The sequence below is a fragment of the Gambusia affinis genome, linkage group LG02, assembly GCF_019740435.1.
Source record: "Gambusia affinis linkage group LG02, SWU_Gaff_1.0, whole genome shotgun sequence".
Taxonomy (NCBI): domain Eukaryota; kingdom Metazoa; phylum Chordata; class Actinopteri; order Cyprinodontiformes; family Poeciliidae; genus Gambusia; species Gambusia affinis.
Window position 1 is genome coordinate 10,081,478 of NC_057869.1, and position 27,682 is coordinate 10,109,159.

General features: G+C 39.5%; 2 protein-coding genes across 5 annotated transcripts in view; both read right to left on the reverse strand.

The window, feature by feature from the left end:
- Positions 1–15,711, reverse strand: part of tln2a (talin 2a) — a 79,184-nt gene extending 63,473 nt beyond the window's left edge. For 3 of the 4 annotated variants that reach the window (XM_044139935.1, XM_044139944.1, XM_044139917.1), the window contains exon 1: positions 15,507–15,711. The gene's annotated coding sequence lies outside the window, so the exon portion shown is untranslated. Of the gene's footprint in view, positions 1–15,220; positions 15,337–15,506 lie in introns of those variants that run through there. The other variant, XM_044139927.1, reaches the window with a different exon arrangement.
- A 3,242-nt stretch (positions 15,712–18,953) lies between these two features.
- ddx28 (DEAD (Asp-Glu-Ala-Asp) box polypeptide 28) lies at positions 18,954–20,942 on the reverse strand. The gene has a single exon (XM_044095822.1). It carries the CDS (start codon positions 20,712–20,714, stop codon positions 19,029–19,031), a length of 1,686 nt encoding a protein of 561 aa, XP_043951757.1. The 5' UTR covers positions 20,715–20,942; the 3' UTR covers positions 18,954–19,028.
- Positions 20,943–27,682: the final 6,740 nt, after the last annotated feature.

The window sequence follows — 27,682 nt, forward strand, 5'->3', positions numbered from 1 at the left end:
AGACAAATCCAGCCCTCCAAAGCAACCTCGCCCCTGTTCAGCTCCATTCATGGAGTGAGCAGAAGGGGTGGCAGCAGAGAAGAAACAAGGTGTTTCCATTTGTAACCTGCATGCAGCTTGTTGGGGAGGTTTGCTAGACACTTCATGTTTCAGTTAGGTGGAAATGTTACAGCGTATGGGAGAACTGAGTACCGGGAGGCAAAAATAAATGCACATCACCACCACCTGACTTTCTCATTCTACACTGCTGTTATGCATAGTGTTGTGTTGGTCGTAAAATATGTGGTTTATCTTAGCTCTTTAATATACACTAAAAATAAACAAACTATTTCAAAACACTGAATGCTCAAATTAATTTACCCAGAATGGCGTTTTTAAATTTTTCTGACAAAAGTCTGACTTTTTTCCAGATTCAGTTAGCATATAACCATCAACAACAATAAAAATACAAATCCAGTCTAAAAAAATAAAATAAAAAGATATAACAACATGAGCATGGAAGGCTTGAAATAGAACAATAAATGAAACACATGAGCAACAGGTTATAACATTAGAAATTTCATCTTTTAAAAACAATTTGAACTAATTTTGTCATCCACTGAACCTGAATTAGAGCACATGGTACCTCTTAATTATTTATTAAACAGATTTTCTCTGAAGCTTTTGATGTGGAAAAGGGCAGATCACATGAGGAGGATCTTAGGGCCTTGAAAATAAAATTACTGAGCACAGCATGTTATTCAAAAAGGTTCACATGACTAAAAATCACCTGCCATTACTGAAGGCTGTCGGATGTCCATCAACACTGATCAAACCAGTGAGTAAATCATTACAATTCATAAATATTATTTTTTATTAGAGATCATTTTGAGAGTGTATTTTTCTGGAGTTTAAGAACATAATTATTGCCTCTCTTTTAGTGTTTTGGCTGCAACTCCTGATCAAGATAAGAGCTGACCATTTATCCTGCGAGAAAAATTCCTGGGATTTGGCTCTGCAGGCCAAAAGGTAACAAAGCACTGCCCCACCCCCACTTGTAGCTGAACTAAAATCCGATGGCTTGAAGAAGCCTACAATTTCCCCTCAGGGAAGAAGCCAAATTAGGATCATCGTGTTTTAAAAGTACCGTTCTCAAGCTGTGCACTGTATAGCTATAAAGAAGCCACATAGAGAAGAACTACCTGAGCAAATAGACTAATTAACCAAAATCAGTTTATTATGCTTTTGTTTCCCTATAAAGACCAAAACTTTAAAAGTATACAATATTCCAAAACTGCTACATTTGTTGTGTTTTTTTTTTCTCCAAGTCTTTATATTAACATCACACTTGTAGGCAAGTGTCTGGATAATACAACTGTAATCAATATATTATGTTATTTTAACTGACGTTTGAATGATTATTGCATTTTTAAAAATAATGGCATGTAAAATCATATTTTAGATCTTAGACATAAAAGTTTATCCAACTCTATTTATATATGGTCATTTTATATTACACCATCCTTGGTAGTAAGTCAAAGAATATACCAGCTCAGTCCAGATATAGCCTTTAAATAGACAGAGGGATAATAGCTTTTTCCTCAATTAGTGCTGGAATTGAGATCTTGTCCATTAATTAAAGCAGAATGTGATAACGTTAACTGAAGCGAAAAGCATTCGACTAACTGCGCTCTTGAAGTGCCGGTGGTACTGATAAGGCCAAACAAGAACAAAAATGGCATAAACAGGGACACTGCTTCACATTGAGCAGCATAATGAGTTACCTCTCGTTCTGTTTAGTGCACGTCCTCACCCTGAAACCCTTCCTGACAAACGACCCACAAAAGCAGAAAACAGTGCAGGCAGCCACAGGAGAGAATACATCTTTTCCACAGCGCAATAAATCATCGAAGCCCAATTTTAAAAGCCGTGTCTCAACGCTGGCAGCTCTGCAGATTAGGATGGACCAACCCTCTTCTTGAGCTGCTGGCCTAATCTCTTTTTTGCATCTCAGCCGTACGGATATGAGCGTCTCATAATCCACTCGATGAGTGGACAGCTGTGAGCAGGCATTTAGCGCCGTGCCTCTGAACCTCCAGCTGTGTTGGCACTCGAAAACGCACAGGAGTCAGGAGAAATATGGGCCAACATATATTTTAATCATCCTTCTCATTAGCTGCTTTTGCTGTAAAGATTTTATGACAGATGAAGGCCATTCGAAGCGTGACACTTTCCAAAAGTCCAAAAGGGGGCCACAGTAATTCCAGGGCAGGTGGATGTGATCAGAATCGTAGGTGTGTAAGCTGACCAAGAGGCAGGGAAACCAATTAAAAAAGAAGAGCGGTTCTGTTCAGAGGCTCTGGGACATGAAAGGAGAACAAAAGCATCACATAGGAGGTAAGCGACCATACAGGGCTCTGGCTGCCTATTGTGGTAAGGAACAATTCAGTTACTTCAAGCCTGTTTTTTCCACAGCGGTCTGCAGTAAAAGCCTAGCCCCCTTACATGTCAGGTCCATTGTCAGGAGCAGACAGGAGCCACTCCCAGCTCACCTCTTGCACATTAAATAGACTGCATTGTTTGGGGGTTGGATGAGTACAGGATAACAAGCTGGTGAAAATACTTTTAGAGTCAAATTATATAAAGTTCAGTTCAAAGCTAATTTAGCTACTTACCAACTTTTCTGTTGGCATTTGCCTCAAAATCAACGTTTTAGCAGCTGCTAAACATTTTTATATTGAGCTCAAATTGTGTTATTGGTACTTTGTCTTACAACTGCAAGAGTCAATGCATTTTAGAGGGACTTATTGTTATAAACCAGCACAAATTAGTGCATAATAGTGAAGCGGAAAGAGACGAGCAAATAAAGATAGACTGTCATGAATTTGTATAGGGCCTGATTCTGTTTTTGATACCCTTAAGAAAAACCTTTATGCAAGACACTGTAGCTTAAAGTCCTATTAAATTGTTTTATTTATGCGATTAAAATTATTACCTCCGAGCATCAAATTTCGACTCAATCTTTATCAAAATGCGCTCTTCCATGTTGGAATGGAAACCCATTTTCCATTATCACAATTCATGCACTGGAAGTGTTACTTTTAAACTCGGGCAAACTAGATTATAGAGGTTCAAAATATCACACCAGCAGCATGACAAATACATTCATCTACGGTATGTGGCACTTTTTATCAATTTTCGTGGATGTGTCGGCTGATTTACAGCCCAGTGAACTCTACCGGTGCCACTTCATCCCTGTGAATGGATCGCAGCCCAGGTGGTGACACGCTCGCCGGCCGCTGGGGAGGTTTTGAGGGGAGAAGTGGGTGGGGTGTTGAAATAGAGATAGGGGCAAGAGAAATTGAGTGACGGGGAGATAAGGGAGGCAAGAGAAAGAGGGAAGCGAACGAGCTTTGGCTTAGTGAGTGGAGAGACAGACTGGAGGGGTACTGGGAGGGAGAACTGCTACTGTTTCCTGCTCGGTCAGCAGACTGGGGTTGATTTCAGGGCAGCTTATCTTTCAGCAGGAATACCACAAACGCACCAAAGAGAGACAGAGGGGAAGAAAGTCAAGCAGAACTCTGAACTGAATATGTGCTGCATAAAAAGATATGCTATAATATGGCTCATTTCCTTACTCTTAAGTATTTTAAAACCTTTAGGAAGTTTGTGCTCACACATTGGATGAAAGTCATTTATTGGTCATATTTATTCTTCGCAACTTCATTTGACACCATGGTCACACATCACCTGGTTCCAAGTCAGCCACAAAGAGACTGAACTATCAGAGTTTCTGCTTTTATCTTCTAAATGCTCTGCTGTATTTATCTAACAGTAACCTGGTCTTTCGGGTGATATGCAGACTATCGGATAAGTAGATTTTTGGCCGCTTGACAGCCAAAGGGTGACACAGAGACCTGAGACTGTATTTATGTCAGTGCTGCTGCACCTGAATATTAATGAACTGGATGATCCTCAGTGGTTAATTGTCTGCTTTCCAGAAGAAAGTAAATATTGTGTTTTATTTCAAAATCAAGGTCAGTGAGTGGGAAGGGAAAGACATGTGGCACATAATCCAGGCCCTTTGAGTGTGAAGTTTCCACAGTCTAATGTCTTCAAGATGTCTCCTCAGGTTGGTCCGCTGTGTTTTATCAACTCCAAAGTTGGCACAACCGTCTACAAGAAAATCCTGGAGCACTTCATGCTATGCTTTTCCTGAGAAGTTTTAGAATTTATGGAATGTTGCAAAGGGAAAGATGAGAAACACCAAACCCAACAATGGTAGTTCTGGAGAAACTTCTGACGATGCACAGCCTTTGTTGAAGAGTGGCGGGAAAGAAGCCATTTTCAAACTTAAAACCATAAGAACCCATTTAAAACATTTTCCACAATCCAAATGGGAGACAGTAAACATGTAGAATGGGGCGCTTTTGGTCAATTTAGCATTATAGCCTATGCAAAACACTGGATATATGACTGAAGAATTACACCACTACCGTCCCCACACAGAATGACCCAGTTAGAGACCTAAATCAAATAGAAAAAAGTGTAAAAACTGCAACTGAAGTGGAAATTGGTCCCGTCATGAATTGACTCAGGAGATCTGAATGCAAATCCACTCCAACTTTTCACATTTCTACTCATAAAAATGGTTTACATTAGTTCCACTTCAGCTAAGCTCCATTTTGTGTTGGTCTCTCATAAAATATGACTAAAACACAATGAAATAAATTAGATTTGAATACTGGAATGATACATGGGAATGTTGACCTTAACATTCAAAATCATTTTTAAAGTGTCTCTTTCATTTATCAAAGGATGAACTTTGTAGCGCAAACCTCTGCTGTTAAAAAAAAAAAAAAAAAAAAAAAAAAAACTGAAGATGAGTGAGTGAGTGTCCTCAGGTAAACACAGGCTGCTGCTATAAATCCCAGCAGAGAGAGAGAAAGCTGTGGAATGCTTGGCAGCCCGAAACACACTGCAACGCCAGGTTGCTAAGGAGCATTCACCTGCTCTCACAGCTGTGCGAAAATTAAAAAAAATAAAATAAATACATTTAAATACAGAATGTTTGGCAGCACAGCTGGAACTCTATTCAGGGAACAAGCTGCACTTGGTATAAGAGGAAAGAGATCAAATGCTGCATTTCTCATCTGGCAATGCAAACAAGCATTTGAATCAACAATCCTCGCAGCGTGTGATGCCAAATAAAAACCCAGACAGACTTTCTGCACAGACATCATCATCAGATCCCTACCAGGAACATCGTAGCTACAGAAAGGTCACTCTTCAAAATTATTCAATCATTGTTAAAAGGATGTAAGAATGCTCCCTTCTCCCTAATAATCTTCCTGGAGCTGTGCTCTGCGAAGGGAAGAAAAGTCAGCAGACTGAGGACAAGGCTGGCATTCTGTCCCCACTTCGAAAGACAAAATGCCTGAGTCCATCTAGACAGAGAGATCTGACAATGCTGCATTTGTCTCTTTGCCAGCTGGAGAACAAGCTCCCCACAGACAAGTCGATATGAAACGCATACCAACTTTAAACTCAGAACCATGGCCGTCAATGTCATTATTTTACTTTGACAACGCAGAAAACACAGACTTTTGGACATGCTACTGTTCTCTAACATTAGATATTTATGATTGCTATTTCTTGAATAACAGATCAAAAGAAAAGCAAAAACAAGAAGGTTGGACCTTATAACACAAGCTACTAGATAGATAAATGTAAAGCTGGTAAAAGGGACCCACCACAGTACACAGCACAACTTTCTACCTGAAAAAAGACAAAGCCATTGATTGTTCATTTACAACCATTTAAATGTATCAATTAAAACCAGAAGTCTGAGTCTTACATCTGCTGTGGTTTGGCCCAACCAAACCTGGAAACTCTAGCAATAACACCAGCAATTCCCTGCTCAGGTGAATAATTTTTAATTTATGAAAGACTGATATGCAGCTAATATAATGACAGCATCCCTGTGTCCAACTGCATGTATGCCCAAGGAATGGCTATTTTCAGTCACTTTATTAACACTGAGCTTCCCAGAAGTAATACAGACCAGCTGCCACAATCACTTCACTGCCTTAAAAAAGGAGTAATGTTTACAGCTCCACATTGCAGAGTACACTGTTTGAGTGGTGTTTGGTCCTCTCCTCTTCTCTCTGTCCCAATTTTTCTACTTCGAGGGCCTGGCAGCCCTCCCATGTACTCTCCCTTAACTAATAAACAAAGAGAGGATTCCCTTATATAGCTTTATTCAAACTCAACAACCTTACAGAGCAGCACCAGAGGGATGCAGGGAAATAGGGATCGCAAGCTGGACTCCTGCAGACAGAAAGGTTTCAGGCCAAGGGCACGGAGCACTGACAGCATGATTGTGTAATACTCAAACATTAACAGCCACTTAAAGGGCTATTTCTGGGACCATCCATGCACAGAGTTCTGCAGTGTCAGGTTAGATTGGCTTGAGAGGGTTGCAAAGTGAGGCGCAGCCATCCCAAAACTGCAAGAAAATTTTTTTATAAAAGTTTGCTTGCTGTGGGCAAAATTCATCCTTTGGGACAAAAATCACCAGAGATGTTTAAACTAAAGCTCAACCTTTAGAGTTTGGTTGCAAATGGCCAATGGCACTTTATTTGCATGCACTTTGCACTCTGAAGCCATTTTAAAAATAGAAAACTCAGCAGGAATTTGTACACAGACAGAGAAAAGCACAATCAGGTCAGTATGACCTTAACATAAACACTGGAAACCAGATGCACAAAGGAAATATCTTAAAGCCAATAATTGCCAACAATCCACATCTGTGGAATAAGTTCAGTTGAAGAAAGTTGTGAGGTCTTATTTTAAAGCCTCAAATGCACATTTTAAAAATATTTTGATCTAAAGATATAGATTGATCTAAAGACTTATAATTTTGCTATTTATTAATATATCTACACCAAATGCACCCTTTTTACTTCATCAGCAAAGTAACAAAAATTAACATCTGAAATCTTGCACATGCACACAACTACTTGACAACATTTTGACTGTTTACTTTCACCCAGGCTCATCACTCTTTCATCCATGCTGTTCTGCTAAACCCTCAGCCAGCACAGTGGCCTTATCCCAAGGAGGGCAACTCCTCATTCAAGTCAGCTGCAAAACATTTGAAGGAGGAATTTATCCTTATGGAAAGCCCAAGAATAGCTTTTTCAGTCTGCAGGAGGGCTGAAAGGGGGCGGGTTACATTTCCAGTATACACCCACCACGATCAGTCCTTCAGCTTCTAAACAAAGCTGTGAGCTGCTCCAAAGTCACTTCCTGGGAAATTCCAACATTGGATGATTTTCATAAACCAGTGTCACAGACACAGAAATACCTTGATGAGTCACATGAAGTTTGAAATTTGTCAACAAGCCTGTTGAGTAATAAGTACACCATTTCTTTCTGCCACAGATTCGGTTACAGCCAGCTGCCGAGGGACCCCCGAAGCCGCGGGGAGAGGGACGTCAATGAGCTCATCTTTAAAATAGAAGAGTGGGATTTTCTTTCATATGATGTCTGGATTTTTATTTTCGCTTCAAAGCCATTCTAGCCAACACCATCTTCTCCTCATTTTACCCTGTGATCTATAAGCTCTATAAAGTCATTTTGTAATTTTACTGCTGCTCCTACAAAGTGCTTTTTGAATTAGTCTACAAGGTCCATCTAAAATTAAACTTAATGGAAGCATAACTGCTTGGTTCAGTTCCTGACTGCAGACTTTCTGACTCAGTTTATGGATTCCACCCTGCAATGTAATAGGTGTTCTCCTGTAACCTTCGGGTGGCTACTGGGCGTTCCGTTTCCATATCAAATGGCTCCAGCAAGAACGAAGAAGACTGCCCCACCTGAAGCATTTTATAAAGCAACACCAGGAGAAATCAGGCTGCTGTAGAGTAACTGAGGACACATGGCTATGGACACAGAGCAATCTGGACGCTGTTTGCAGAGAAGTGTGCTTATGTACTAGGAGCCACAGACACCTGATTAGGTTACATTTCTACCCTGGTGACTAAGAGGCATGAGCCTGGAGGTGGTAGCAACCATGGCAGCAGGGATTTCTGTCAGAGACGCAGGCCAGTAATAGCTGAAGACGCCACAAACCCATTTCTGAGAATATACTCCGTCAGCTAAAGGTTAGCTGATGCTGCAAAATGCCACAAATTAAATGTTAAATATTTCACTGTGCACCTGGATTTGTTTTGACAGCAATGGTTTGGAAAGCCTACAATAGCAAACTGCAAATGCAGTTATCAGAATCAATGTAACAAGATCTGATGAAGTCATGGTTTAGAAATCACTATTAATTATCTGATATACTTTTCCTATAGTTTAAATTTATCTTAAGATGACAAAAAAAATCAAGGGAAGACAAAAGGCTTCACCTGGCTATTTGAAGAAAACCATAACAGAACTGTCTCACCACAATTTATTACTGCACACTGCCAGCCAACAGCCTCAAAGAGAAGGTTCCTACACTTTTCCCTCCTTTATTAGACAGATAAATGTGGCTGTTTGGAAAGATTGTTGGTCACTAAAACCATGTCCACATCAGTGCTGTGTAAAACTATCAACTTTCCTAAGCTGATAGAGATATCTATCTATCCATCTATATATTTTATGTTTTATATTTTTTGAGCAACCACCATGAGTATTTTTACGTGGAGTCATAATACTGTATATCCTACTGGCTCACCCCCAAAATCTTTGCAACAGTTAATCTCTATGGCAACCTCTTTGGTTCCAAAACATTGAAACATGAACAAAATGCACTCTTCGTGCAAAGTGGTGAATCTATGAATTGCATCCGAGGACACAATGAGCCTCATATGGAGAATGCTGCAGAGTACAATTTGCTCAAACTACAGGCTGCTCAGCTTTGAAAAAAAAAGAAAGGTTGTTTAAATATAGACTGAACAAATGGATGTCAACATGCTCTGTCCTGGAGCTAGTCTAGGTATTTAAAATCAACTAATTAGCAAAGGCCAAAAGTGCAGAAAATTTGTGAGCTGTCATGCAGGCAATTGTTGTTACTGGTTTATATTTCTACATACTGTGTGGGAGGTGGGTAAATGAGATGTTTGTGGGAGGTGGGAAGAAAAGCTAGAAAGAATGAAAAAAGTAAAAGTTATGACTTCTGTAGCTGTGCCTCATAACTTGTTATGCCTTAACTTAGTTTTATGAAAATCTTTTAGAGTCTGAATATTAATTCATATCATCTGGCAGGGGGACAAGCAACAGAAACCAGTCTTAGTTGTAATTGGGTGCATTTACCTTTGTGTTGTTCAAAAGGTTCATCAATGTACTATGTCCATCTTAAGCAAATAAATAAATAAAATAAAATTCATATTTCTAAAATATGGAGTTTGGAAAAAAAAAAAATCTAATTTTGAGCAATAGCAGATCTAGCAATTCTAATATGAAGGAATACGACTTAATGCTAGCCTTTATTTCTGTTTAAATCCTACTTAAAATTTCATGACTTTTATATTCAAAGGTTACACAGGCCAGGGCTGATCACAAAAAAAGTTAAATTCTGCAACACTGCCAACTTGAACTAGGCCACACATTCCTCCAACACCCTTCAGAATCTCACACAGTAGTGCAGGAGCTTACCATTCCAACATCTTTTTTGTTTGTTTTACATTTTGTTTAATTGGTTAGCTCAAGGCCATTAAACAGCAAATGTATCTTGTAAAGCAGCAGGATCAACATGGGATATGTCCGATTGTATAGTCAGCATATTTACCAAGAACCTCAGAACTTATTAAAATTTGGAACAATTGGGAATCTAAACCTTAAGTATCATTTCCATGGGTTTAAAACATCTGTCTGGTAGTATCCTTGATGCTTTAAAAGACAAATGGTTAATCTAATTTCTTGTGATTGTGCCGTTTTTTTCTGTAAACAGTTTCTATACAGGGCTTCCCAGATGGCTCTGAAGCAAACCATCTGGAATGTCAGGCTAGGTTAATGCAACAGCCAGCAATCCTTACATATCTGCATTTTGGCAGAAATGTATGAGAACAGCAAAGGGTGGTTATGCATACATAGCCAACATGAGGGGAAGCAGGCGCCAACACTAATGATGTAAACTCTAAACACATACAGAGAGCACAGCACATTCAATAAAGTGGTGAAAAATAAAAGTAGGTTGGAAATCGTGGAACCTTTGTGTATTACAGTCAACCTAAGCAGAAAGCTAAACCTTCAATAAAATGTCAAAAGCATGTTTCATCTGATCTGTAAAGGTAGAATGGAGCATAAGTGTTTGTGTGCCTTTAGGTGTTTAGAGGTAGAACACACCATTCTAACTATCTAGTTATATGAAAGCACAACTACACCATAGCTGTGAATAGTGGGTATATAAAAAAAACAAAGAGGTAGAGAGTTTTATTAACAAGGATGCCTTTTTGCAACCATATGCCCTAATGATGGCATTTTAGAGGAATTTTAACACCTGGGCCCCACAAACATAACTCTGGAAAAAAAGAACAACTAGAATTTAAAAAGAAAAATCAGTCTAGGCTTTCTATAATTCAAACAAAATATCAAAATAAATGTTGTGCCAATTTGACATGATATTTAGAATTGTGCAGTGACAAAGTCAAGACAATGTGAGAAATCAAGATAAAAAAACAGATTATCTTTTTTTTCAGTTCAGTCCTGCAGGTGATAGAGGATTAAAGATGCATTTTAGACATGTTCTGAAGGGAACCAATTTTGCCAACTTGTATCTGCAGTTGCATGCTATTTGGTGTTCTGGTACAACTTATTCCCCAACCCACAGAGACTGGTGAAGTGTCCATTTTTTTTCTCCATCATCCTATCAAACAAAGAGGACAACAATGCCTCAATACAAAGCGGTAAGGAACGGGTCGGTACAGTTCAGTACGGCGTCTGTTTCCATTATAAAAGCAGTTCACACCCATAGTGCATTATTTCTGGGCCCCCTTCAGTTGTAGTTCCACAAGACAATAGCACAGCAAAGTTAGTGTAGAGCAAGTGGTGTCACACAACAGTCGACTGATTGGATGACAGAAAATACTCGTCTCGTGCTTACAACAAGCACGAGGAGAGTATGTCAACATGCTAGGCGTTTGCGTTTCACCCCACCTGCCCAGTGAGAGCCCAACTGGTGGTGGAAGCACTTTCTTAAATACGCCGTGCCATAAAATGGCGTACCGAACCGCACCGACCCGTGCCGTATTCTACAGCTGAGTGGAAATGAAGCTGAACTCCTTTGCTTGAAACCGAGTCTTTTCCAACTTGTCTTTATTTTTATTTTTCCAGTAAGGAAGCCAATAAATGAAACCTTTAGCAAAGCAGCCAACTCTCATCTAAACTGTTCCACACAAAAATATCAGCTGAACATCATCTTCCTCTCTAAATAACAAACGTATTACTTTCGACTTTAAATTGAGATATAGAGCCAATATAAAACATGGCTAATAAACTACAGCTGTGGTTCGGTATGATGTCAGCAGAAATGATTTTCTCTCAATTTGTGCACAACACAATGATAACCTCCAATTTGGAGAAATCTCTCTGAAGTGTGGGGAAGGAAAGAACAGTGCACAGATTATATCTGGCAAGTTTGGCCACCAAACACAGCTTGCTTAGTTACCAACCTGGCAACCATTTCCTAACATTTGTCTCAGGCTTCAAGATTGCACGGAAAAAGAAAACAGCAAAGAGAAAAAAAAACTACGCTTTTTTTAAACTTACTTCTGAGCAACATTGGGCCAGCCAGGTATTAGGGGATATAAATTAGAAATCGTGAAAAAGAACTGCAAAGAAATACTTGATGCAAGCATGCTTTTTTATTTAATCTAATTGCATTTCATCTATTTAATTCTAACAGGCTGTTAATCACACCAATCGCAAACTGTGCTTCCCACACCATTATTTGCAATCTCCTGCAGGTAAATGGTAATAACCGAGCTGTACTTGCAGACCACAGCTCTGCAACAATGATTGACCTGGATGATAATGACATTTCCCGCCTGGCCATTTTTTCCCTGACTGCACAGCAGGGCTACCTGACCGAGCACAGCTGCAGCAAACTGTTTGCTCTCTCTCCTTCTGTGATCCACACTGTGATTAAAATGTCGTTATGGGTTCATGCTCATTACTTCCCTGGTGGCCACTGCTCATGACAGAGGCCTGTTTTCATACAGAACAAAGACACAAATCAATAAATTGGCCACGTGTAGTAGAGTAACTTGACAATGTTGGTAGGAAATGTTCATCACCAAAGTAAAATTGGTGATCAATTGTCACTGATAGTTTACAGCTTTCTTCGTTGTCCATTAACATACATTATATAGATTCTGCTAAATCTTATTCTATGCTATAAAAAATGAAGATGCTTTAAATGGTGTCTTTAACCAGCAGTGCCTTCCCTGAAGTGATTTCAGCACTATATAACTGAACAGCTACTCTGTTTGGTGTATTGGCTGATAATTATGTTACAGAAATATCAAATAGCAGAACAGATGCATAAACACGTTCCCCCAAAGGTCAGTGCACTTAGAAATGTAATGAGAAGGCTGCTGATTGTTGCTGTTATGCGAGTTTGGTCGGTTAAATAAATGATTGGGGCTGTCGCCGGTGGTGGAGCCGCATACCAAGCAGGAGCAGCAGCAGCTGAAGGCAAGACTTATCTACAAGGTTCTTGGGGAGAAAATCTGACATTTTCAGAGAAGGGAAAAAGAGGCAATGGGCGCAGAAGCGCGAAAGGCCCGCCTCATTAGACAAGGAGCTCCCATTTTGAAAGGACAGATTTTTAATACGGGACACTTTGGGGAGCAGCAGGAATGTTCTCTTTGCGGCTGCAGATTCAGGATGGATGCTTTTCACTCCCACAGGAACCACCATGCTTACTGGATGAATCAATCTAATCTAATGGCTTCATGTTATTAAGAAGAAATAGTTTCCTTTCTTTTTTTAGTTTGTTTTTTTCCCCACCACTGTCTTAAAGTTTAAGCATTTTGGAGATCCTCATCTGCAAGCTCATTTCAATAAATGAAAATAATTAGCAGAGCATTTACTTATTTCAGTTACTGAATTTATTGAAAAACAGAGTGAAATGTTCACAACAATTTGAGTATTGGTTGGGGTTCTTTTGCATGTGTTACTGCATCAGTGCAGCATGGTATGGATGCACTCAGCCTGTGGCTCTGCTGTGGTGTTAAGGAAGTCCAGCTTACAATAATAATAATAATAATAACCTTTATTTCATCTGAACATTTGGCTCTTGTTTCCATGTTCTTTCTCTTGATACTACAGACATATTGTGTGTCAGGTGAGTTTGCTGGCCAGGTTTAATTGATGCCGACTATCATTGCTAAACTAGTTATTTAAAGTGAGCGGGTGCCAAGTGCTGCCAGAAAGAGGAAAGTATGAAGTGTTCAAAAAGTTCCAGATTGATTAACTGCACCAACTTTGACATGGCTCCACAAATGATCAATCACTGTAGAAACTTCAGGTGAAGTTTCCTTCCATCGGATTCACAGACCTTGATTTTCAAACAGATTGAAACACGAAGAAAGTGACAGTAGTAGCTTGCATGTTTGTGGAGGCTCCGGAAGGAAGGCTATGCCTATAGCTTGCACACCTTTTTCTCTCACACTTTTCATTCCACTCCCATTTCCATTTATATACCTTGTTCTGTGTTTGGAAACACTGAACACCCAGTCTCTGTAGCAATGATGTGGCTTACCCTCATTGTAGAGGAGGTCGACTTGTGATTATGTAAGCTAAAGTATAACATTTGCATCATAAAAATACCTTTTAATCATTCTAATTTTCTGAGAAACTGAATGTTGGGTTTATATTAGCTGTGAACCATAATTATAATAATGCTTAAAATACCACTTTCTAAGTACTGAATCTATTTGAGCTTCAGTTTTTAGGTGGAATTACTGAAATAAATAAACCTTTTGATTAGCTGTATTTAGATACACCTGCAGCCATGAGCACCAAACACAGTGAAAGTATAACTGGTCTAATTTATTATTTGCCTGCAAAATGTTAATGCTTCTTGCTTGAAATGCACCCATTATTACATCTGAGAAGTTCCTTTGCGATTGGTAAGAAGATTGCTATTCCATTTTACTGTTTACCTCCAATCCAAACACAGGCTAATGTTCGACATACCCATGCGATTTGTAAGACAACAGCTAGGAGAGCACTTGCTCCTGAGGAATTGCATACAGAGTGGAGCGGCTGCAGCCTATAAGGTCATGTGTCTTTTTCTGACAAGCCAAGGTCCAGGCACTCAGAGGGGGAGAGTGTGAGAGGTGAGGGGATTTCAGAGGAGGATTTACTTTTGGCCATTAAACTCACTTGCACATCAAACAACGGAGGTTGCCCACCACTCTGAACCCCCCATCCCATACGACCCGTCACGCCTGCCTCCTGGCCGACTCACAGTCTACAGACAGCCACTCTAAAATTCATTGGCTGCTGACTGACCCGCTAGGCTGTAATACTACAGCAGCCATGAGAGCCTATCGATCCGCGCGCACAAACTTGCGCCTGCAAACAGACGCAAGGACTCAGCGTGGGGGCGATGACATCTGAAGATATCACGAGATTTCCTGCGCCAGCATGTGTTCACCTGTATATAAAATAAAGGCTGAATAAATATCGGCGCCTCGGATTTCAATGAAGGGGTGTGGCAGCGGAGCGGAGACACAGACAGACTCCCATCATCAGCGTTTACCCAACACAAGCGGGCATGCGTTGCATTTGATGCGCTCTCCTGCACACTCGTCGTGAAATCACAGACGCTAATTTGGTGGGGAATCGCAACCAAAGCGTGGGAACCCACGCTGTACTGAAAGATACGTTGGGCTCTGCAGAATACAGGCGCGTCCCTACAAGTTCAATAAAGTGCGATGCTAAGCAATCTAGAAATGCGCTTTGCGTGGGTCGTCAGTTAAAATAAGCTGTAGGGTTAAAAATTAAACAAACAAAAAAAAGTTAGAAACAGTTGCCTTTGGCATTTAGTGGAAGCTTTGACTGACATGGAAACATGGCGGAGGCTGGCTTCTCTCTGGCCAGTGTGGTGTAATTCATGTTTCCAGCCTATCCGTGAACTCTCCACGCTTACGAGTCCTGCACAACCGCCGCAATTCGCAGGCTGGAGAGCTGTGGCTTCAGGAGCAGGATAATTGTTATATTTAAATGCCCGCAAACTCACCAGGCGAGCCTCAGCTGTAGTAGCCCCGTGGCTTGTAAACTCCCCGCAAAAAAATAAACGAAAAGATGAAGACGGCGAACAAGTTGTTTCATATGAGAATTAACAAAAGAACTGAAAAAATATCCACAGCGTAAAGCGGGACAGTCACGCACTAACACAGACTCGCATGCATGCTGGGATACACGCTGGGCGCTGTTTGAATATTATAAAGAGAGGAGGTCACCCAGATCTGCGGGGGAGATGGGCTCCACAATAAGCCGATTACAGGATTGGAGTATAGACCTACCTTCAGATGCGCTGCTGGGGCATTTCAAGCGACAAGACGCACATAAACCAGCAGCCGGCCAGCATGCAGTCCCGCTGCTTAGCACCGAGATATCCTGCACGTTGAGAGAAATTTCCAAGTGGCTCCGGACGGTGTGCTGTGTGTGTATGTGAGAGAGAGGGAGAGAGAGCGCGGCGAAGCGACAGTGTTGTTAGATGTGCGTGGATGTGTGTAAATGGGGAGTGGGACAAAGAGGAAATGCGTCATTATAACTGGCCAGTACGTTTTGTAGTCCGTCGGCTCGGATGCGCAACCCTTGGAACTACACAATGGGTCAGAATGAATAGTATATGCATGAGTAGCTTAATAAATTCAGATACTATTGAAGAATTTTTTTAAAAGTAATTCAATTAAAAAAGTTGAACTGGTGCACAGAGTTAAATGGTTCAAGTGTTTATTTCCACTAACTTTGATTAATACGGCGAGCATTTGAAAACTAAAATTTCAGTTACTTTGCGTCTGCTAAAGAAGCTGGCGCTTCACAGAGTCCGTTATCCAAGCACATACAAGGAAAGTTAAGTGAAAGGAAAAAGGTTTATAGGGAAAAGGAAGGTGGACGTGCAACAGGAATGACTGCAGCTTTAGGAGGAATTTTAATCCAAAGGCCGTTGAAGAGTTTGGGGAAGATAACCAGGAGCAGACGGTGAATGGAGTCTGTGCTTCAAGAGCCACCACACATGGATGTATCCAGGAAAGCTTCTACAGTTACATCCCTTTACATCTGAACTGCCTTACCTGCACCGATGAGAAAGACAGGCTGGTCCTTAGTCATTTCAGATGACAGTGAAGTATGCATTTCAGATATCAAGACTAACAAATCCAGAGGAAAAGGTGAAGGCACAAATTCAACTTTCTTGAGGTTCTAGTGAAATTTCAAGCACTTCATGTCATCCTCTGTAGAGAAGCTTTATGGAGATGCTGATTTACACAAGTTCTCACATTAATGATCATGGTATCCTTCCAAGCTATATCAACATATTTTACAGCAACCTGGTGTTTATATTAGATCTTACTGAGATGGACCATGTTCTTGAAAAAGACCCAGATTAATGAGGTCAAGTCAAAATAAACTAATAAATAATGAATCATTTGTTCCATAACAGCTCTACTTTCTCCATCATTAAAATATGTGTAATGTCAGTTTTGGCTTTCTGTTCTCTGCAGGAGACATTTTAAGATATTATTGATTGTCTTTTAAGCCGTGCATAGACGTATTTTAAGATATTATTGATTGTCTTTTAAGCCGTGCATAGACGTATTGCTGTTTATTTAAAGAAATGTTGAACTTGTATGCTCAGCTAGCTAAACTCATTCTGTGAAACAACTTCTAATCAGAAAAAAAATATATATCTCCTTTACTTTCTTCTCTTTGTAATGGGGTCCCAGACCCTGATGTAGCCCTTTTCTGTTTATTCTGTCTGGAATTTTTCGCCTCATTTTTTTTTATCCTTTTATAGATTGCTTTATTATGTTTCCCTTTTTTATGTGAAAAGTGTGTCTACGAAAGTCTCATGAAAGCAATTATTGAAGTGCATTGTTCTGCTTTTATTGAAACTGTACATTTTTACTGTGGTTTTATCTATTTGAAATAAAACAGTATTTTCTACACTGTAGTTAAACTTGCATCTAAATATCAGTTTCTGCAACTTTTCAAAGAAAGTTGCTCAGTCTGTCAGCTAGGTCTAGGAAGCTGCTTAGATTAGCATGTTTCTGCTTAACCAAAGAGTTTTTTTTTTTTTCTGTTAAAACCAGAAACACAATTCATAATTCCTAATATGTTGCCTAGCTGCAACATATTAAGTTGTTCTTTTGTATGTATTTAATCTCCAGAGCCACAAAGTAGGCAACACTCCAACTGATAACTGACTCTATTCACCAAGTGAGGCTCACTGGGCAACTGGAAGTGTGATACATGATGTGCACATGTTTCTCACTTTAATAATACTTTACTTTAGCTGAGCTCAGTTAAAAATATAAGTTGAGGGATTGGTAGCAGTTGCTCCACGTGCTATAATTGGAGACTGGGTCTGTGTTGTCAGGGTACAGTTGGATAAAAACACGATCCTAAATGAGGAGGGGTCGAAGCTTGGGGATGTTGACCCCTGGCTGGAGGATAACTACAGCTAAATACCAGACATTCTGATACAAGCCTCTTGTTACTTAAAGTTAACACTGTCTGCCTAACACTGATATTAGTCTGCTGCTATAATCTCTATGCAGTCTCAAGCATTCCAACAATCCACTGCCATTTGTTTTTCATAACTCCCATTTAGTTGTAGCAAATGGAAGTCAAAATTTAGCTTGTTCTATTTTGGAATAGTCCATATTAAAATATATATTTATATATTGTCCATTTAAAATAACATGTAAAAAGATGTCGCAACATCTCTAGACGCTCCAGATACTGTCTGAGGCAGACAACTTTTTCATGATTCTCTGGCGAATCATGAAAAAAGTGAACTACTAAGGGCCAAGTAAAAATCAAATAAATGTCGCCATCGTGTGGTTAAAAGCAATCAATACGGGGTGCATAATTGTTTTTCTCCAAGAAGATACCAAAAGATTTATACAAACTTAAATTTTTAAAAAAATCACATTTTTATTTAAGCAAGATGACACTTGCTAGTCAGGCAAGAAATACAACAATTTTTATTGTGATTCATAATCCCGAAAGACCTTTGTTTGAAGAAACAAATGTGAAAACTAAACTTTATAACCATACAGTAGAATAAATATATAACACAAAAAGGGTCTCTGCACATTTTGTTTCAAAATTCCTCCAGAGTTTCATTTTTTCAGAATTTTCCATTTTTGTTAGCTCAGTGAAAATAGACAATAGACAATGTGAAAATGCAACAAATTTGCTCCAGAAAATGTAATCTGTATGTACCAGGCTCAAGAGAATATGCACACAGAATTTCATTTAATTAAAAGATATTATAAAACCCAAACAATTGTTGACCATGTACAAAATGGTAACCTTCTTTTGTATCTACTCAGCAAACATTTTTGTAAATTCAATGAGTGCTTTTGTTTAAAAATAGCTTTTTATTTCGATTACAGCAAAATTATCCAAACGTTTTGCACCTTGGTTCCAAAACTGGCAAGCTGAAAACACTCAGTGGTCATATTTTGTATTTGTCCAACTAAAAGCAGAAAATAATCAATCAGAACTTGTTACTTTTTACTTGCTTTGCGATAAATGAAAAATGCTATACTTTTAATCAAAGTAGAAGAGAACGCATTATTGTAGGTCTGAAAAAGTCTTAAAAATAAAAGCGGTCTACAGTTTCCTGCCACTCTTGAACTGCGAATGAGGGGTCACAAAAAACAAATCAAAGACAGCAATTTGGACACCCCTGAATTAGAATGGAAATATGTCTAACAAGCACAATAATCACAGAAATATGATGGATAAACCAGTAATACAACATTTTATTCATCATTCATGTGTTACACAATCAGTTTCTCTGGTTACATTAATTATCTCCCAACATGTGAATCATTTACTTTCGGCTCCTGGATCTCAGATTTCAACCCCGGCAAACTGGTCTTTCTTCGAGCTGCTGTCTCGATGTTCTGCACCAGCTCCACGTCCCAGGGGTGCGTGACGAAGCTGAGCACCTCCCCGTCCTCCATCCCTCCTGCTCTCCCCACTCTCCCTGCTCGGTGGATGTAGTCCGTGTGGGACTCAGGGAAGTCGTAGTTGACAACCAAGCGCACCCCGGAAGTGTCCAAGCCACGCGAAGCTATGTCCGTGCATATTAAGACATTCACAGCGCCCTTCTGGAAGGAGTGAAAGATTCCCGTCCGCACCACAGCAGGCATCTCCCCCTGCAGGCGAGCGTGCTGGACCTTCATCTCCTCCAATGAGTAGCCCAGCCAGTTCACAGTGGAGGACTTGTTGCAGAACACTAGAGCAGCACCTCCTCCTTTCTCATGCTGGAGCTTATTTAGGTATTGGTAGAGCTCCAGGACTTTGTCGGCACCCTTTACCTTCAGGAAGGTTTGCTTGACGTGGGGCATGAGATAGTGCAGCATCTTGCTCTTAATTGTAACAATTTTGCCCAGGTCTGTCACCTTGCTGAGAACTTCTCCGACCCCATCTGGGAAGGTCGCTCCGATCAGGAGCAGCTGGGTTTTATGGCCCAGGCCTCGTGTCTCCTTGGGATTGCTCGCAATGTTTGTATGAGATAAAATTTCCGAAAGTAAATCAGAGAAGCTGGCGTCAAACATGGTGTCGGCCTCATCCACCACCAAGAAGTTCAGCTCGTTCAAATCCAAGCAGTTTCTACGCAGGCCTTTAACCAGGCCACCTGGTGTGGCCACCAAGATATCTGGATGATTCCTTCTAAAGACTGTCTTGATGTGACCAACACCTCGCCCTCCACCCACAGAACTAGTTCGCAAACCCAATGGCGCACACAGAGTCCTGGACACAGCCGCCACCTGCTCAGCCAGCTCCCTGGACGGAACCACAACCACAGCTCGGATCTTGTCCGTCGTTTGGTCTTGTGTGTTTGCCTGCAGGCTGTGAACAACAGGCAGTAGGTAGCTCAGGGTCTTCCCACTCCCTGTCTCTGCAGCACACAGGATGTTGTGACCTCTCATGACCTTTGGGATGGTCTGAAGCTGAACAATAGTGGGGTGCGTGATCTTGACTCTCTCCAAAGTTTCAACCAGCTCCTTGCAGATGTGAAGATCCTGAAAGGTTGTGAGTGGTTTCTGCTCGGTGTCCCCACTCTGGCTGGATGCAATAAAAGGAGCCACTTCTTTGATGTTGTTGATGGTGAAGTAGTCACCAAATGACTTACTGTGTTTCCATCCCTTGGAGCAGAGGACGGGCTGCTCGAACTTCCCCGCGGTGAACCCGGCAGACTGGTTCAGAGAAGGGTTCCTGCTCTGGATCAGCAACTTGCCCGCTTTGACTGTGCTGATCTTGGGTTTGCCTCGGGCTTGCTTCACAGTTTCCACGCGCTTTAGCAAGTAGCGTGGGACGCGGATGATCACCGTGTCCTCTTGGTTCGGCTCGGTTGGACAAAAATGAGTCTGTGTCACTGAGAAAGGATGGCTTAAAGACGCCGTGAGGCGCTCAGAGCGGAACAGCCTGCCTGATCCGAGGGCTTTTAATGCTGCTGAGGCAACCCGGGCGACCTTCACAGTCTGCATTATGAGGCCGGACTACGTCCCGCAATCATCCAGCTGTAACTTGTCAAGAAAGAAACCACAAACCTGAAGATGGTAAGCCAGTTAGATGCGCTGATGATCGGCGAAAAGCCTTCATAAGTCTTTAAAAACACCGTTGCGCTATTAGCATTCTAGTTACCGAGGAACGCCATGCTGCCTTGGTAAGCACTGATGACGTCAGTGTCGGTGTTTGATGACGTTATCGAAACAAACGGTACACAGTGGTGGTGGGATGTATCTTTAAATTTTTATTTGAACCCTTAGCGGTTTTCTGAGACAAATTTGGAAAGGATTTGTTTTCATCATGCTCTGAAAAAAATAAATAAAATAAAATCACAACTGTAAAAATGTATTTCCAAGAGCATTTTTCCATCAAAGATAAGTTTTGTCAAGAATTTTTGGTCAAATATTGACTATCCCTTCCCATGATTGTTCCTCTTGATTAAGCATAAATAAAATAAATAAAAAACATTTCATCTTAACTTTCCAAAGGTACCTTCCTTCACAAACATTTTAAATTGAGGTGCATCAGTCTTATAAGGTTTAATATGATGTAAACCTAACCTCTGCAGCCAGAATAACTTTTACATTCACAAGATTTAGAAGTGTATTTATGGAAATTTTACAGTTTTTTTTTCCATAGAAGAACCTTTGTGAAGAATATATAATAATTCCCTTCTCACCCACTGCGGGTGGTCTTCTCTCTTTCTTTCGTCTTTCTTCTTTCAGGTCCTCTGCCAGAGGCCTGGGAGCTTGAGGGTTCTGCACAGTATCTTGGCTGTGCCTAGGACTGTACATTTCTGGACTGAGATGTCTGATGTTGTTCCTGGGATCTGTTGTAGCCACTGCCCCAGTTTGAGGGTGACTGCCCCGAGGGCCCCGATGACCACAGGCACCACTGTGGTCTTCACCTTCCAGGCCCTCTCCAGTTCCTCCCTTAGGCCCTGGTATTTCTCCAGTTTCTCATGCTCCTTTTTTCTGAGCATGGTATTGCTACATCCACCACAACGGCTTTCCTCTGTTGTTTATCCACTATGACAATGTCCGTTTATAGATATATTTATTAATGGTGAAAGGTTATTGTTGAAAACAATAACCTTCGAGCAACTTTCTTTACGATAATCTCACGTTGCTGTTTTTTTTATTTTTTTATTTTTCAGATGGACTATTCTAATCTTAAATGTTGTGTTTGTTTCCATTGACTGTAAGTGGGAAATCATAATGATTAACAGAAATAAAGGAGTGAAAATATTATAAATTATATATGTGTAATTGATTTATATATTGGGTCACTTTGTGGACTGAGTTACTGAATACAATGAAAGGTTAAACAAAACTAATTTGTGCTATATATTTGTAAATGGTATATCATATATGTATTTGTATGTACTCCAGTAACAAGTGTCCTATATGAGCATTGAGTTTGATGGCTTATAGGCCATCAAACTCCGCATGCCTGCTCTAATGATGAATCAATCAGCTGATCATGGGCCCAGTGAGTCAGCACAGTAATGTCAGACTGTAATAGATTAGACAAGGGTGAGAAAAAGGACTGTCACTGACACAACCATGGTTGTCAATAAAGGTCCACATGACTTTGAGTCATGCTTTAACAAAGATAAACCAAATTAAATATTTGAAAAAAAATATTAAAAGGTTTATTTCTCTGATTTTTTTTTCTTTTGTAAAAATGCTTTGGTTAAGTTTTTAAGCCATACATGAAATCATATTTAATCTTCACAGATAAATGAACAGATAGGGTTAAGGTTAGGAAAACCCAGTCCATTTTTTTTTTTTTTTGGCATAGCCATTCCAGAGTTCTTAAGGGGATAATCCAGCATTTTTGCTTTGCCTGGTGAGTAAGCTCATAAAACGAGTCTAATCTCCCCAAGCATGTGTCAACAGAGCTTCCAAAGGAAAACACACACCTCTGCTGTTTTCTTGTTTCTTTCTCTCCACAAATGAGTTTTACTTTTCATTATTTTATTTCTGTTAAAGTATCTTCCCTTCATGTAGTTTTCTAAAAAGTTAAATAATGTGTTCAATAGGCACATATATAAAGCCCCTTTCTGCTTTAGTGATACGGCCACATTTTTAGCATTGATTGTGCATCGACCACTGTTAACATGTGCTGAATGAATCAACTCACTTATTGATTTGATGAAGCTTTAGGGAACATCACTTGTGCTTTCAGTCACAGAGTTGCTCTCACATGTTTGCCAGTCCAAATAGCTGGCAGCCCACAGTCCCGATTAAGGAGTAAGCTGCCCGCAACAAAGCAAGAAAAAACACAAAACGCTAATGAAAATAATTTCTGTAAATGGTCTTTCAAAAGACATTTTTCATAATAATTTCAGCATTAAATAATTTTTTAATACAGGGTTGTGAACATTGTGTTCATTCATCACACACAACTGTAGATTTGATTTTTAAAAAATCTTTTTTATAACATTATTTGAAGTTCTAATATTGTTTGCGATTTTGATGGATTTCATTATATCAATTAAAACAAACCGAATCTAAAATTATATCATCCACCTACACCTTTTACCACTTAGTTAAAAAAGTACTTTGTGTCATAAAGTGCAGTTATGAAGGTGGTGAGTCTGACACAGCAGACCCAGGTTGTAGAGAATTAATGGTGATTTAATGGTGAAAATACAATTCCAAAGTCCAGGCAGCACAGAATGAACAGAAAGCTAATTAGCTCAATACTGGTATCAACTGGTAACTTAATAGACATTTGCCAAAAGACTAGACAGCTTGACAGCAAGAGAGATTAGACAAGGAACAAGGAATAAATACACAGGGAGACAATCCGGGGAAACAAGTAATAGGTGTTACTAATCAAGGGATAGACGGGACAGGACAGAGACTCCACAGAACACAGAAACCAAAATAAACACACAGAGAAACTCAAATCACTACACTCTGAAATAAAGATATATGTATATTCCACATTAATAATACATGGTGCATGGTTTTAGTATGCAGAGGCTATGGCAAACTGTGAAACCAGATATCAACCCTTTTAAATCCATTTTATAATACATAGATGAACCTGATGTAATTCCTTGTAACCAGCAAATCATATGGCAGTAATCCATTGTGTTTAGACACTCTAAAAGTGGTGAGAACAATTGCTTAAACTGAGCATCAGAATGAAGAAGAGGATTCAACATGGTAAGGTTATTAGCAAAACGTGGATGAGAAGGTCTTGCTGATTCCAGAGGAATATTTATAGAATGATTCAAAAATGATAGGAAGGCAAGTGTAGCTAAATAAATAAATGAATAAATAAATAAATAATAAAGCAATGAGTTCCATGATAGGTATGAAGAAAACCATTTCTGAGCTTGTAACATATGGAATCTTGAAGCAGAAGGGCTACAGCAGTAGAGAAACACACCCGGTGTCCAGCAAGGTGTACCTACAAAAGTGACGGGTGAGTGTAACATATGTGAGCTGAAGGTTGCTCAAATTGACTTTTTAAAAAAAATCGTTGTATACTGCTATTTGGAGCTATTTAAAAGACATTGCTCAACATCAGACTTCTCATACACCTGTCAAAGTTCTTATGTAAAACAGGATGACAGAAAAAATTAAATCTTAAAAATGTACAGAGAAACATTTTTTTTTTTTACACCTAAATATTTCATCTGAATTTTGTATTACTTAATATTAATTATATATTATAGCTCCTCTTTTATTTTTTCTTAACATTGTTTAAACAATACCATAAAATTGTGCACCATATCCCAATGGATTTGACTTATTGCTTCACAGAAGTTGCTAATAGCAACATAGCGTTTTTCAGTTTTATGATTTGCTTTTTTGATTCCATGAAATTTAATCCTAATTTCACCTAAAGCTTTATGAGTGATGACTGAGTTGATCCGAGTATTTAATAAATCACGCACTTCCACATACTGAACATAAGAGGGCAGCATAAAACATAAAGGAAGGTTTCAAGTCGCCTGAAATCTTCATAGTAATGCCAGTTCTGTCTTCAGACTTCACATTTTTTGCAGCATAAACATGAAATAACCTAGAATATGTCATTCAAATTCTAGATTACCGAAGAAAACCCCAGGTACTTTTGGATTATGGTGAAATCACAACTTTTACTATTAGACTTTGGGAGTCGTCTTTTTTTCCACAGTAGTTGGTGAAGATTCTTTTTTTTCTCTGACAGCAGACATTCTTCCAGAGAATTACACCGACTGATATTCTCTGACATTTATGTGTAAAGTTGCACCACATTGCCATGGTGCTGCGCTGCATTTCTGCACTGTGTGCAAGCAGCAATCCTTGAAAGAGTGACACCTCTGAAACAGGACCAGTGTGGGGGCAGATAGTGTGTGCTTCTTCTTCTTTTTTTTCCTCCGTAACTTTCTTTACAAGAACAAAATATCACAAACCACATCTGCAGCCTCCCACACAATTTGTTTTCTTTATCTTCTCCCTTCAAAGGTCATCAGCGAAGATCAGACATGCAGGTAGTCTGAATTAGACCAGGATGGGTATTCAGCACGGGAAAGAATTTAATCTCCAAATATGAATGACATACACACACACATATAAAGGAAAAGTGTCATTTTGTTTATTAGGGAAGTTTAAATTGCAGCTCCACTTTTCTTTTCCACAACGCTGCAATTTTTAAATTGCAGCATTGTGGAAAAGAAAAGTTATTTGGATTTGTAATAGCATTTATAATAGCAGTTTTGCATTTATTAAATGTAGTTTGAATGGAATAGACTAGTAATAATGTATCTAAATGTATTTTAGAATTTTAAAGTGAACAATGAAAAAACAGAATAGAAAAAAAAACAGGAACAAAGAAAAAGACTCTCATGAGAAACTCAGTCAAATATTTCCCTCAAATTTGTTTGGATCATTGTTTCTTTGCATATGTAAATTATATCAGGCTCCTGATGTATATGGTGACTTGGATATAGCGTATAAATGAACAAAAGTGAAAAATAATAAAACAGCATTTAAAGTAGTCATAAGAGTGCATAAATTAGAAAAAAATGTTTTGTTTTCCTTGCTTTCATTTCAGATTGTTTTTATTCCACACAACAAAATAACTGTAGATTTGTTATGCATTCTCATTTGTTGTTGGTTGCAACAAAATAGGAATTCCTTTTAAAATTTCATACTGAGAAGACTGTAAGTCTGCTTGTAACTTGGTTTATATGGAGAACTGGGGAACAAACTACATGTACAAAGAGATGTGCTTTACATGATTGCAAATAAGTTGGAAAAAAACTTTGTACTTTTGCTGGGAAATAAAGACCACAGGAAATATGATATTGATGCTTAGAGCTTCATTTGTGAGCTGAGAGCTTGTCTGTACGCCCACATGCTTCGAGCATATGCACACGGTGTCTGTGTAAGAAAAATAAGAGGGTGTTATCTGCAGAACCTTTAAAAACAACAACTGAAAATCTATGTTTTGTTAACATAATTTTAAAAGAGATCTAAAGGATTTTTTTGGGATTTTAATTATTAGAACAGCACAAAGTTATTTATTTCAAAAAGCTGCCATGGAATTGATCATAAATAATATATCTTAATGGTTGATTTTTACAGTAGGGTGATCATTAAGACCAAACATGTCATTGATCTGTTACAGCTAAAATGAACGGCAGCCTTTATGTCTGCATGCATAAAAGTTTATAACTATGTTTATCAGTGTTGCATAAACCTTTGGTAAAACATTACACACTTGTTTGACAAAGAAAGGTCTTGATTATCCACTGAGCATCATGAGCAAGTGTGTAGCTGGCATCTACATGTGTTTCTAAAGAGTGTGTACTTGTTATAAGTGATTAGTTGGGACTATAACAGCAGGAAATAACTGTTCAGCAACATACATGCTGTCAGTCCAGATGACAATCAAAACTGGAAACCCATTACAGCCTTACACTTCTGTGTTATTTACCCAATAAAGATAAACTTGAGGAGAGTGATGAGCTAGAAGAGGTACAGAGGTTAAAGGGAGTGGAACATCTAACCTACAAACAGTTTGTTCTTGCCGCATTTGTACCTTTTCCTTCTTTCAAGAAGGAAACAATTACGATAGTAATGTCTGGTGATAGCTGAGATGCATTATTTACTGCTTGAATATGCAATCTGAGAGCTAAATATAGTTAAAAGCAATTGTGTTATTGCACAACGGCATGATGATGACATCATCCACTCAATTCAACTAAGCCACACAGTTCACAGTGTGTGGCAATAAATAGGTAAATAAACCTGCTTTTTCAGTTAGGTTAAATATAAGATTGAGGGCACATGGGATAAAATAAATGCTCACAGGTGCAAATTTATCATAATTTTGGATGTGCATTTGTTTTTTATGTCCATGTTAATCTGTGCTGGTTTTGTGGTGAAAGTGGGACATCTTCTTTGAGGCTTCTTTAGAAAAAACAGTGCCTCCCGCATGTCAGGATTCAGGTTGGAGTGAGGGTTCTTTTCAGAGACGAGCTACGCGGAGGAGTTTGACAGCTTGACGCACCTGCTGGGGATTCCGGTAATCTGCGGCTGCCTGCTTAAGAAGCGGAGGAACCACCAGCCATCGCTCGATGGTTACCACTTGTTGGTCAGCGTCAGCCTTATGTTCTCGAACCAAAGTAAAAAATAGCCAGTCATAGTTATTCATGTCCTTTCTCTCTGTACTTCACAGACCGCGATCTCGTTCCGGGAACCTAAACCGGGATCTTCACTGGTTGAGCGCGTCTCGCTTGGCGATTCCTACCAGCCGTTCCGAACCGCTGCGGTTTCGGACTCCGGACCTACCTGGACCCTCGTTCTCCTGCAGAAACCCTTCCCTTTTCCCTGAGCATTCATTATTGATTAAAGACTGTCATTGTTTCAGAAAAGTCTAGTTCTTTGTGCGCACCTGCATGTGGGCAAGAAAACTAAAATCCAGCATGACAGAACCA

Bases quoted from the DNA above. Each gene is read 5' to 3' on its own strand.
- ddx28 (XM_044095822.1), bottom strand. From the start codon at position 20,714: ATGCAGACTGTGAAGGTCGCCCGGGTTGCCTCAGCAGCATTAAAAGCC.